This window comes from Amblyomma mixtum, chromosome 4, assembly GCF_055824585.1.
Source record: "Amblyomma mixtum isolate Tamu chromosome 4, ASM5582458v1, whole genome shotgun sequence".
Classification (NCBI taxonomy): domain Eukaryota; kingdom Metazoa; phylum Arthropoda; class Arachnida; order Ixodida; family Ixodidae; genus Amblyomma; species Amblyomma mixtum.
The window spans coordinates 85,020,638-85,033,716 of record NC_143015.1 but is presented as its reverse complement, the minus strand read 5'-3'; the positions used below and the strand labels follow the sequence as shown (position 1 = coordinate 85,033,716).

Genomic DNA, 13,079 nt, shown 5'->3' with positions numbered 1-13,079 from the left:
CCGGTATTCTGATTCCGAGGGAATCCAGGATATACCGACCTGTGGAGGTTTGTGTGAGCCTGCTGTTTTGGGCCCGTCGGTGGGCCTCCACCAGTTCCCCGATCGTGTTGTGGAGGCCCAGGCTTAGTAATCTGTCTGTGGGTGTGTTGAGGGGAAGATGAAGTCTACTTTGAATGCCTTGCGAATCAAAGCATCCAAAGCGTTTATGTCATGTTTGGATAGTTGTATGGGGTAGTGTACAGCACAGCGCTGAGGACAAAGGCATGAATGAGGCGACATAGGTTGCGCTCCTTCATTCCTCTATGATGTCCCGAAACCCTGCGGATGAGGTGCGATATCGCGCCTACAACCTGCTTGAGTTTCTGAGGGTGGTGGTGTTTTTGCCATCGTTCTGGATGTGCAGGCCCAATACACGGAGGGTGCCAACCTCAAGTACCGGGTCACCATTCAGTTCAATGGCAATGGGGAAGCGGGGGCAGCGGTGGTTCTTAGGACGGATGAGGAGCAGTTCGGACTTCTCTGGGGAGCAAGACAGTCCGATGGTCCGTGCGTAATTTTGGGTGAGTGTGGCTGCTTCCTGTAAGGTGTTCTCTATGCCGCCGTCACTGCCATGGGTGGTCCACAGGGTGATATCGTCGGCATAAAGAGTGTGCTTCAGGTGGGGAATAGTTGCCAGTTTTCGGGCGAGGGGGATGAGGGTAATGTTAAAGAGAAAGGGGGAAAGGACGGACCTTTGAGGGGTGCCAATACTCTCAAGAGTGTAGGAGGGGAAGACAAAGGGCCGAAGTGTGGTGGTGGTGAAAACTTTTATTTTGTGAAAAAGAGTTTGGGAGCCACAGAGTGGCCCCGCTACATGGTCGGCGTCCCTAGTCCGGGACACCGCATGACGAGGCCCCGTCTCTCGCCCGTTTCACCAGAGCCCTTTGGGACTCAAGCGAGGAGCAGTTGAGGAGGGCAGTCTCCCATGCCTCTCTGGAAGGGGTAGGGGAAGGGGGGAGGTGGGGATTTTGAGTACATGCCCACACCATGTGGAAGATATCACAGGTCTCCCCACAGTGTGGGCATCGCCCATCCGTGTTAGGATCGTAATGTTTTATTATTGCAGGACAGAGTAGAGTACCTGTCTGCAGGCGCCTTAAAGTTCGCTCCTCCGTCTTACTCAGCCCTTTTGCAGGGGCCGGGAAAAGGCGGTGGTTGTCGCTATAATGTGTTAATATTTCCCTGAATCGCAGCAGCGGCTGGTTAGTCTCCGAGCCAGAAGAGCTGGGATGAGGAGCCCGGTGAGTAAGCGCTCGGGCAGCCGCGTCAGCGGCCTCATTACCTCGTAAGCCCTGGTGGCCAGGAGCCCAAATGATTCGTTTGGGTGTTGGATCAGTGGCAGTCCGTCGTAGAATACAATCAGCTAAGGGGGAGATCTGCCCTGCCAAGTAATGTTGACATGGTTTTCGGGAGTCCGTGATGATTATTCTCGAATTGGCGTGGGCGGCAGCAAGCGCTATCGCTATTTCCTCGGCTCGCATTGAATTCGGGGCTCGAAAGGAGAGTCCATCAACGTGCATTTCCTGGTGAACGACAGCGGCCGAGTAAAATCCCGTGGGCGATGGCCCTGCTACGTCTACATAATATACACCGGGTCGGGAGCCGTGTTGTCTCTCAAGAGTCCGAGCCCGCGCTTGTCGTCTGTTTTCATGCATGTCGGTGTCCATGTTACGGCGGAGCGGGGAGACCCAGAGCATATGGCGCCATAGTACTGGGATACGCTCCGCCTCCTCTGGAGTGCAGTCGTGTTGGATGTGTAAGCGGTTGAGCAGGCGGCGCCCAGGAGCCGTCTGCGTGAGCCGCGTGTATTGGTTCACGAGGTGGGCCGCCCGCAGCTCCTGGTAGGAGCTTAGCACCCCCAGTGCCTTGAGTTTGGCATTAGAGGTAGCCACCGGGCGATCCAGGGCTCGCTTAGTTGCCTTGCGGATGATGGCGTCTATTCGCGCCTCGTCTTGCTTAGTAGTGCCGAGATATGGCACGGCGTAGAGGATCCGTTTAGTCACGAAGGCATAGACGAGCCGAAGCGCGTCCCTGCCCCGCAGACCACCCCGCTTGTTGGAAACGCGGCGGATTATGCGCCCTACCTGTTCGCCTACTCTCTTGAGTTTCGCAATAGTGGAGTCCGGTCTGAGTCTCTGGTGAATGAAAAGGCCCAGAATACGGAGCTCCTCCACCTCTCTAATAGGACCTCCTGACAGAGAGATGTGTATTGCTGTCCTATCCTTTGGGTTCGCTCTGACATGCAGAAGCTCTGATTTCGCTGGAGCACATTGGAGCCCACAGTCATTACCATACGCATCGACTATAGAAGCACCCTGCTGAAGGCGGTCCTCCATGTCCCCAAGGCTCCCATGAGTGGTCCAAATTGTATTATCATCTGCATATAACGCGTGTTGAATGCCTTCCACCCGGGCCAATTTGCTTGGGAGGCGCATCATAGCAATGTTGAACAGGAGCGGTGATAACACCGAAGTGTATCTCAGCCGTGCGGTCAGTAAGGAATGCTTGAATGTAAGCATACGTGCGCACACCCACATTCAATGGGGATATGGCAGTCATGATCGCCTGATGTTCAATGCGATCAAAAGCTTTGGAAAGATCCAAAGCTATCGCCACCACCAATTCGGCGTGATGCCTTGCCCTTTGAACGTAACGCTTTTTGAGGAAAGGAAATCGCGCAGTAATTCTCTGTTATCCCGGTGCACACCCGAACCACACCGTGCAGGAAGGGCATGTACTCAGAATCCTCACCTTCCCCCCTCCCCCACCCCCACCCGAGAGGCATGGGAGACTGCCCTCCTCAACTGCTCCACACTGGAGTCCCAAAGGGCTCTGGTCAAGCGGGCGCGAGACGGGGCCTCGTCATGCGGTGTCCCGGACTAAGGATACCGACCATGCAGCAGGGTTATTTATTTTTTTTTAACCCTCAAGCTCTCTTGATTAAAAGTTTTCACCACCACCACCCGTTCGGCGCGATGCCTTGCCCGTTCAACACAACGCTTTTTGAGGAAATGGCGCAGTAATTCTCTGTCATCTCGGTGGACACCCGAACCACACCGTTAAGGAAGGGAGGAAATGGGAGTGGAAGAAGAAAGAGAGAGAGGGGCCGTAATGAAACTGAAAATTGTATTTGAGGAAAGGAAATTACACAGTAACTGCCTCGCATATCTCGGTGGACACCCGTGAAAATTCAGGGGGCACTTTGGCTCTCTAAAGAGAGAGAGAGAAAACTTTATTGTCGGAAAAGAAGGGTTCCTGGGCGCTTAGCAGAAGGGCCAGGTGGCCGTTAGCTGATAGCTGGCGGCGACCTCTTCGGCGCGCTCGATGGCTCCTGCCTGGGCGGCGGGGTCTGAGCTGCGCAGCACTTCTTCCCAGGCGTCTGGTGAGGGAGCTTCTATAAAAGCTTCCGGAGGAGGATCCTCCGGGCAGTCCCATAGCATATGATCGAGGATGGCAGTGCTACCGCAGTGTTTGCAGGTGGGGTCTATGAGATCGGGGTAGATGTGGGCGTAAATGTACGGGTTCGGGTAAGAATGAATGGGTTTGAAGTCTTCTCCAAGCCACCTCTTCGTGTTTGGAAAGTGACTTGTGCGGGGGAGGATAGATTCTTCGAGAGAGTTTGTAGAATTGGGTAATTTCGTGGTACGAAATCACTGCCTCCATCTCGGATCGTGCTGCAAAGGGAAAGCGTTTACTGGCGCACTGTTTGTTTTTATTTACTTTTTATTTTTCATATTTTGTTTGTTTGTTTTAGTTTTTGCTCCTTTTTTATTTCTGTTTTTTTTCCTTGTATTATTTTTATGGTTTTTATTTTTGTTTATTTTTTATTTTATTTTTTCCCCTTTTGACTTTATTGCTTTTATTTTATTTATGAAACCCATGCATTCACTAGATGCGCCTTTATTGATACTCGAACCTTGAGCCTTAGTGGCGGAGTGGTAGCGTCTGCGCTTCAAATGCCAAAGGCCCTGGTGCGATTCCCACCCTCGGCGCAGTTTTTTTTTAAGCAGTGACGCCGAAAGGCGGACAAATCTGTCGACGCGTCTGTCGACACGGCTGCCGACGCGTCTGTAGACACAGCTGCCGACGCGTCTGTCGACACGGCTGCCGACGTGTCTGCTAACGACAGTATGAGGCATTAAAGGCTTTCGCCTTAAAAGCGTTACGTTCAAAGGGCAACGCATCGCGCCGAACGGGTGGTGGCGTTCCGTGGATTCCCTGGCAGCGCTACAACACGCTGTCGCGTTCCACTCCTAAAGGCAAAGATTAAGCGTCATTAATTGGCAGTTAATTAATGCACCAACAGAATGTCAAGTGAACAATCGCGTAGCAGAATGCAGCGCTCAGGCTTTTGCCTTTCACCACTTCAGCCGCTAAAGTTCCTCGCAATCTTTTTCCTTACCTCTGTCGTCTTCTCTTCGCCTGAGTGGCATTTCTTCTTTATGTTGTTGTTGGCAGTGGCTATTTATTGTTAGTAAAAAAATTGACAGTGGTTTAGCTCTGGTTAAACCGGATAAATTGCGTTAGCACTGGCAACCTCGGTACTCCGCTGTTTTTCGAGTCTTTGGGCGCGTTCCTCTGGTGATTCTTCGGGGCGTTGCCTTCGCCTGGCACCATTGCGCCGTTCCTGAGCAGTCAGGTATTGAGATTCATCGGTGACCGATGACGCGGAACCACTCTGCGAAGTAGAATGTTGTCGCCAAGCTGCATCCTAAGGCCGACGCATAAGGATGGGTCGGACACGACGCTTTGCAAGACGTTCTTCACGCTGTTGTTGTTGTTCTTCGTCTCTTGTGCACGTTCTCGCTTTGTCGCTTCTTCATGTCGCTGCCACTTCTTTCTCCTTAGAGGACTACATAGCAACGCATTCACGCCAAGGCAAGCGCGATTTTATAGACGCTTAACAGCGCGGGAGCATGGGCGCCACCGTCACGTAACCATTCCGCCACGCTGCCTGGGAGTCCACAGAACGTTTGCTACCACACCACGGGCAAGTGTCCCGATATTGCGTCGGGTAAATCTTGCTAAGGATATGCAGGTTTGGGAATGTTCCTGTCTGCAGTCTTCGCCAGTACACTGCCTCTTGTTGATTTAGATCACGATGAGGCGGCGGATAGCGGATCCGTACCCCCTTATATCGTTGTACCACATCACGTGGGAATTAAGTAAGAACGATACCCTTCGTAAAGAACTGAGTGCTGAACAGTGGGAGAGCCGGCTCTCCAGCGGCGATCTGGGATGCCAACAAGCTCTGATCCAGCACGCCCAACGAGCAGCGAAGCTCAGCGGAGCCCTGGAATAGGGGCACCGACTATGTGACAAAAAGGAAGATGGACCTCTTCTTTCTCGTCTGCTACTAGCACAAGACCTTTCTAGAGCAATAAAACTCTTTTATATACCTACCTACCTACCACAGAACGTTATCACCCGTTCGGCTGTGCGCCTTGCTCGTCGGTAAATTAGTTTTTGAGCAAAGCAAATCTGTCTCGCATATCTCGGTGGACACCTGAACCTCGCCGTGACGAGAAGGGAGGAAGATGCAAGTGAACGAAGACACCGTATTGACTAGGCGCGCCTTTGTTCATTCCAAACCGTCGAACTGGCATGGCGGAGTGGTTAGCGTGCTCGTCTCGCACTCCGGAGACCACCCTGCTAGTGAAGGAACGCATAACGCTTGCTAATAATGAAAACCGATTGTTACGCGCATTTCAAGAATGTTTTATTTTTCTTTTTTTAATTATATCAAATCCGCTTACGTGGCATTTCCTCCTCCTTTGTATGGCTCGTGACTTACGTCGTATCAGTCACGCGTTGCTGACCCTCGCCGCCGTTCTGTCGTGTAGCGTTCGAGCCGTCGCTGATTGGTTGCCTCGATGTAGCGTTCCTAGCCGTTTCTCCGCCCCACCAGTCTCGCTGACCGTTTCCACGATGGCCGCTGCGCCTTGATTGCCACCGCAGATATGCCACGTCCCGAGTGCTGCAAGAAGGTCGGAGACATGGGCCCGGAGACCGTCGCCTCGCTCTTGATTGCCAGCCGTACTCCTTCCCTGGCAGAGACTGAAGCCCGGCACAGGCAGACTGCTGACAGCTTCGACTCTGACTTGTCCCGTGTGGAGGTAAGCCTCGACTTAAGGCAACCGCCGGCAGTTCTACAGAACGCGAAGGTGCTTACTGGTCTCCCGGAGTGCGTGTGCTTCGGGCGGCGATGGTCGAATGTAGCCGTGCCATTTGTATCGGGAGCGCCGATAGCGTGCAGTCGTTCCGCACCAAGCTGAGGTCGTATACTCTCTCAACAGCGACGAGAGCAGCTTCCATTGTTCAGAGTGAACACCTGAACAATACGCATAAACCAACGTTCATGGAACTAAACTCAGTTGCCAAACCTAGAGCGGTTTCGCGGCGCCGCCACCACTGGCTGCTCTCAGTGGCGCTGCAGTCGTACCAGGCTTCAGCCGGTCCGATCAGTTGCTGTACTGCGCGCATGTCGCTTTCGCGACGCGATTGCTGCTGTGATCGTTGTCTTTGTGCCACGTGCGCTTGCATGCAGATTTTCTGGTGCTGTATCTGCCATGCCGACGTGCTGTGCGCCGGACTGCACCAGAAGTTACAGAAACAGCAGACTGCGAGGAATTTTTTCGCGGCTCCTCGTGACGCGGATCTCCGTGCGGCATGGGATCGAGCCATTCCCCGCCCGTGTTGACAGAAATCTCTCCGACAAATCACGTGTGTGCGATCTTCATTTCCATTTTGAAAGGAGCGTGGTTATAAGAGTTTCTTCACCAAAGTAGCATATTAGACATCTACTCTAAAGGTGGAGATCAGATCATCGCAAGGCTCATCATAAGTTCACTTACCAGCGTATCTAAACGCGAATGTCTGGCAGGCATTGGTGTTGTGTGTTTTAAACAGAAATTAGCAATAGCTTTAGAGCGCAAAGCCCCGCATTTATGGCACTCGAAAGCAGACCACAAGTGCCTACGATTTCTGTGGTGCAGTTTTCCGAAATAAGCAGATTTTACGCACAGCGTTCACTTCGTGAATGACTCCGCGCGCTGCTCACAACCCGAGCTGCGAAGGCAGTGAACTTCCTCGGGTGCGTTCCTCAGTCGTCAGTTTCTCTTTCCCTGCAACAGCGACAATGCCTGACGCCAACTCCAGACAAGAAATTTCAGTATTTTGAGTTTACCGCTCTCCGTGTATTGTTCCTAGCGTGCGCTACCGTTCCAACAATATTTTTCGATCCTTCACGCAGTGCACTACAGCTGGACACAAATACAGAGATATTTTTACAGTTTATTCCCAACACATTTTGCGCACGCATACCTCGACGAGGCTCCACTTACTCCTCTCGATTTTTGCTTCTTCCCCATTAATAACATGGGTGTACGTCTTCAGTATGTCTTCTTCGTGAAAATGAAGGTCGCACACACGTGATTTGTCGTAGAGTTTTCTGTCCATACGGGGAATGGCTCGATCTTAATAAAATCTAAATCTAATAAAATCTTACTTAGCTGACAGGCAACAGTGTGTATGTATTCGAAACCACCAATCATCTCTACTACCTATAATCAGAGGCGTACCTCAGGGAAGTGTACTAGGCCCTCTGCTATTTAATGTCTACATAAACAGTATTGTGAACATTGACCAAGGTTTAAAATTCATTATTTACGCTGATGACTGCACGATTTTGTTCTCTGGTCCTGATGTGAATGAACTAGTCACCAAGTGCAATCAACTTCTTAATCGGCTTCATGAATGGTCTGATATTAATCTACTAAAAATTAATCCTGCAAAAACAAAAGTTATGTTATTTTGTGCAAGAAACAAAAATTTTCGTCTAGAAAAAAAGATCACTTGTGGTGGTGAAGAAATTGAAATTGTTCACGAACACACCATACTAGGTGTAACTTTTTCTTCACACCTTACATGGGATTCGCATGTTGAGAAGATAATAAAAAACCTCTCGTTGGTAACAGGTGCAATTGCTCGTTGCCGCGCGTTCCTTCCTGGTAAAAGAAAGCTACAAATATATAATGCATTATTTGTCTCACAAATAAGCTATTGCTCATTAGTCTGGTTGACAACAACTAAGGCCAACCTAGAAAAAATTTACCTTCTGCAAAAGAAAGCTATACGTCACATTGCTAATCTTGATTACCTAAGCCACACACGGCAAGCTTTTGAAACATTCAGTGTGTTAAAAATTCAAAGTATGTATGAATTCCGAATATTGCTTTCATTTCATCTGTCGTCATCCTTTAGGTCTATGATTGAAGGCACTGCGCTATTGAAACAGAACGCTCACACAGTTAATACTTGCAACACAGACACTTGGTTTGTTCCCCATTTTCGCACTGACTATAAGTTCCAAGCATTACAGCACAATCTTCCAGTAATTTTAAATAGATATAAAGACATAAATAAATAACCCTACTAAGAAAGCATTGCGTGAATTATTTCTTCAAAAATAATTCCTGACGTATAATTCGCGCCAAAGTACAGCTGCTCCCTTGTATCTTATGTAAATATGTTTTCTGTATTTCCCTATTGTAATTTATTGATGATTTTGTGCTTTCTGGATGTCCTGTTTTGTGAAAACTGTAACCTGACTATGTGTTCGTTTTTATTTTTTTTTTGTGTGTATGTCAATGTTCTCAACAATGTCTGCTCCTATGCCTTGTAACGGCTGCCTGGGCCTCGTCAAGCTGTATACCTACAGCTTTTAGTCCAGGCAGCCGCCAGAATTTTCTGGAAAATAAATGAAATTGAATTGAATTGAATTGAATTGAATCCCATGTCGCACGGAGAACCGCGTCGAGGAGCCGCGAAAAAATGCCTCGCAGTCTTGTTGTTTCTGTAACCGCTCGTGTAGCCCGGCGCACAGCACGTGGGCATGGCAGATACAGCACCTGAAACTCTGCATGCAAGCGCACGTAGCCCAAAGACAACGATCACAGCAGCAATCGCGTCGCGAAAGCACTCTACGACATGCGCGCACAGTAGCAGGCAGACATTCGCGTTTAGATAAGCTGGTAAGTGAACTTACGATGAGCCTTGCGATGATCTGATCTCCACCTTTAAAGTAGATGTCTAATATGCTACTTTGGTGAAGAAACTCTTATAACCACGCTCCTTCCGAAAATCATGACCGCCCGCAATTTCGGCCAACGGTGGCATTGGCCAGGCAGCGATGATCTATCACTCGAGTTGCTGCAGGAAAGATTTGTGGCATACTCGCCGCACAGGGTTCAGAACTGACTGGTGTCTTTACGATAAACATCGGTAAGTGCGATATTTGGGACGCCAGTTACTCAGCATTCCCGAAGGCTGCATGCTACGACGCTGGGCGGCCGGGCCTGCGGCGTCTGCTAGCGGCGGCCAGCGGGAGCCTGTTTCGACGGCAGCGCCCCCTCGCGCCAAAATTTGCGGGCCGCTTCAGCCGCATGGAGAAGGCGGAGAGTTTGGCAACTTAGTTTAGTTCCATTAACGTTGGCATAAACAGTGTAGTGTATGCCCCATTTACACGCATGCTAGGCCTATTTAGCTTACCAATATTTTGGGCGTGGTTTGGGCATAGCATTAACAAAGAAGCAAGAGGAAATTTTCCAGCACGCTCAAGCTTCGCGTTTAAGAGTGGAACGCGGATGCGTGTAGCAGCGCTGCAAGGGAGTGCACTAAACGCAATCGCCCGTTTGGTGTGACGCTTGCCCGATGCACAAGTTCAAAATTGATTTGGTTAGGTTTTTTATTGGGGTTTAACGTCTCAAAGCAACTCAGGCTATGCGGGACGCCGCATTGGAGGGCTTCGGAAATTTAAACCACCTAGGGCTCTTTAACGTGCACTGACATCACCGGTTCAAATCTCTGCCGTGAGCTATGCTCTAACTTACTAGCAGGTTTACGCTGAACGAAACACTGAATCATATGACACCATTCGGAACATTTTGCGGCAAACGGTTTGCACGGTACGATTTTTTTCCGATGCGCGGTGCTCACTACTACAACTAGTACGACGCCGACTGCTATTTGACCGAACTAGCTGTTTACGCTATCGCGTAAAATGATTTTCATATACGTGCATTCTGTAAACAACGATGAAGCGGAGCGCCGGTCCAGCTCGCGCCCGCATACTAAGCTGGTCATCCGTCATGATCTGATCGGGATCGTTCCGCACTTCCCGTTATCGCAGCTTAATCACAGATGCGAAGCCGCACGATAAAGCGGCCTGTATCCACAACGCTGAAATGTGGTCGTAGACGATAAGCTTTCTTTGGAGGAGAAATTATAGAGGCCCGTGTACTGTGCGATGTCAGTGCACGTTAAAGAACCCCAAGTGGTCAAAATTTCTGGAGCCCTTCCCTACGGCGTCTCTCACAGCCTCAGTCGCTTTGGAACGTTAAACCCCATAAACCAAACCAAACCGATAAGCGCACATCCCCTCTGTACAACAATTTGTGGCCGATCGCATCGCTCCGTGCTCCGCCAGCGTCAATGACGAGCGTTGCTTCGCCGACATTCCCCCAATAACGATGGTCGAGACGCCGTTGCTGCTACGTATGTAGCTGACTCGTTTCTCAACTTATGCATCTTCACTGTTCGGCTTTTTTCAAGCCATTTTGACGTAATCTGGGATTTATTCTTGGCAATCGGTATGATCACATGGCTCGGTACGAAAGGGCTCTTGCACTAATGGCTGAGAAGAGTCAGCTTAGTGCTGGGAACATGCAGTGCTTTATCATCGCACCATCTGACGTAGGAAAAAGTTAAATGCTCTTATAGGTGTCGATATGGCCAAATATATACTCTCTTAACACAGGCCGGCAACGGTAGGCGGGATTGAGTGACCACGATGTAAACCTATGGCGTACTGACTCACCGACCCCATTTCTTCCCCGTGCAGCAACTGAAGATATCCCAGAGCAGAAGGCGGCTCCAGTACTTCCTGCCGCTTGTGGACCATCCAAGAGTGCTGGGGTTGCCGGGTCAACTTCCAACTTCGACCAGGCTCGCAACCCACGCAGTATACGTATACATGATCGCAACGACGCCCTGTGTCGCATGTGCCTGCAACACTCGCAAGACCATCATGTCTCTCCACCTGCACCGCACGTCGGGCAGCGGTTGTGAATTAAGTACTGGATTCATTTCTCCAACGCAGCCACTGCCGCGGCGCAAGAGTACCTTCACATGGCCGGCGGTTACTTCCTGCGCAGCTGTCGGCGCGCAAGAGCTATCGTGACTGGCACCTCCGTCTGGAGCACGCTCTCCTGCGTCAACTAAAGCGCCGGCGTTGTCGCACTGGCGACTAGCAAGCGCGCCAAGTTGCGACAATTTCATTCGTCTGCGACTAATGGCTCGCAGTGGAAGCTGTGGTTTTATTAAAAGCATACGTATCTGTTCATGTTGAAGCGTGCATCTTTCAGAGCGGTGGCTGTTAGTGCGACGTCTTGACGAAGCACGTCCTCTAAGCCCACTCCTCCCGGATTTTCATTCATTCATTATTTCATTCATTCATTCATTCATTACTTCCGATTCTCACGGATGGAGGAAGCAGAGGTAAAAGCTGCATGCAAGCAGCTTGAGCAACCCTCGACTCCCCTACAAGCAACAGTAGCGGAAGGCATGCCCACACTTTAAAAGAACTACTGTGTGCTTAACACGTGAATGTTCTAAAAACTAGGCTCGGTTCAGCTACTCTTGAACCTGGTTAGACAGCAAAAGCTATGGCGTATCGGGCAACTGTGCGCAGCTTGGAGTCTCTAACATTGAGTGCGTTCCGGACACTGGACAGGCAGCGCGCCCACCCTGCCACCCTGGCAAGTGGCAGTTATGGTTGATCGCGACATTTTGCTCACCCAATGAACGCTACGGCTCATTGCTGCAGTGCCGCGTGTGGGCCACAAGGTTGTCAGCGATGACGCAAGGAGGCCACATCTCTCTCACCACCACGCGTACTGTACCTTAAATGCGTGAATCAGGCGTCCAATGACGCAGGGAAACAGTTATGCTTGCATTCTTTAAAATCATCGTAGTCTAACGTCATGCCCAACGGCAATAACACAATGAACGCCGACGACCTATGGCTTCAGTGCCGCGTTTCTGCCACAACACCGCCAGTGCCAATGCATGCAGCGCACACCTGTCGCTACCGAAACGTAGCTAAAGGGGAAAGGAAGGGTATGTGTTACAGCTGCTGGCGTCGTCGCTTCGGAGGACGCGGTTGTTGCGACGCACGTCTGTTCTTTCACTCTTTGTGCTCATACCTTTGAACTCTCCTCGATCTGCGCGTGGCAGCGATTGTGGCTCAGCTCAAGCCAGTGGGCAGGCCCTTGCACTTTCCTTTTGATTGTTCCGTCAGTTGCAACGACAACACGCAGCTTAAAGCATGACTAAGGTGACCACTGTCCGAGGGGGCCAATTAGGCGCCTCATTCTTCGTCGGTATCGTAGCTTAAAGAGCGACTAAGGTGTCAACTGTAAAGATTTCGGTAAATTGTAATTTTTTTTTAAGTAAATGGCGCAGTATCTGTCTCACATGACTCAGTGGACACCTTAACCGCGCCGCAAGAGAAGGGAGGAAGGTGAGAGTGAAATAATGAGAGAAAGAAGTGCCGTAGTGGAGGTCTTCCGGAATAATTTCGACCTCCCAGGGATCTGTAACGTGCCCTGCCATTACATAGCACACCGGCGCCTTCTGCGTTCCGCGTCCATCGAAACGCGGTCGCTGCGGTCGGGTGTTTCCACTGTCCCAGGGGGCCTGTTGCGTGTCTTTCCTTTGCTCTCGAACCTCCTGCTCTGCTTCGAAGCGCGACTAAGGTGGTGATGATGATGATGTCCTCAGGATGAATGGCACATACCCACGGCGGGGGATTGGCCAGGGTGCATAGCGGATACAAACGCACTCATGTACAGGGAATGGAGTATATTTAAATTTAAAATTTTGGGACGCAGAGCTAGAATTTGTACAAAACAAAAAATACGGAGAAGGAAAAGTTGTGAATTCACATTCTAGCAGAGGAATCTACCAGATGAAATTATATA

General features: G+C 50.3%; 1 protein-coding gene across 1 annotated transcript; it reads left to right on the top strand.

Moving 5' to 3' along the window:
- The first annotated feature begins 5,769 nt into the window (after positions 1-5,769).
- LOC149347271 (uncharacterized) lies at positions 5,770-11,438 on the top strand. Its single transcript, XM_089586967.1, has 2 exons — positions 5,770-6,155; positions 10,940-11,438. Exons 1-2 carry the CDS (start codon positions 6,000-6,002, stop codon positions 11,276-11,278), a joined length of 495 nt encoding a protein of 164 aa, XP_089443093.1. The 5' UTR covers positions 5,770-5,999; the 3' UTR covers positions 11,279-11,438.
- Positions 11,439-13,079: the final 1,641 nt, after the last annotated feature.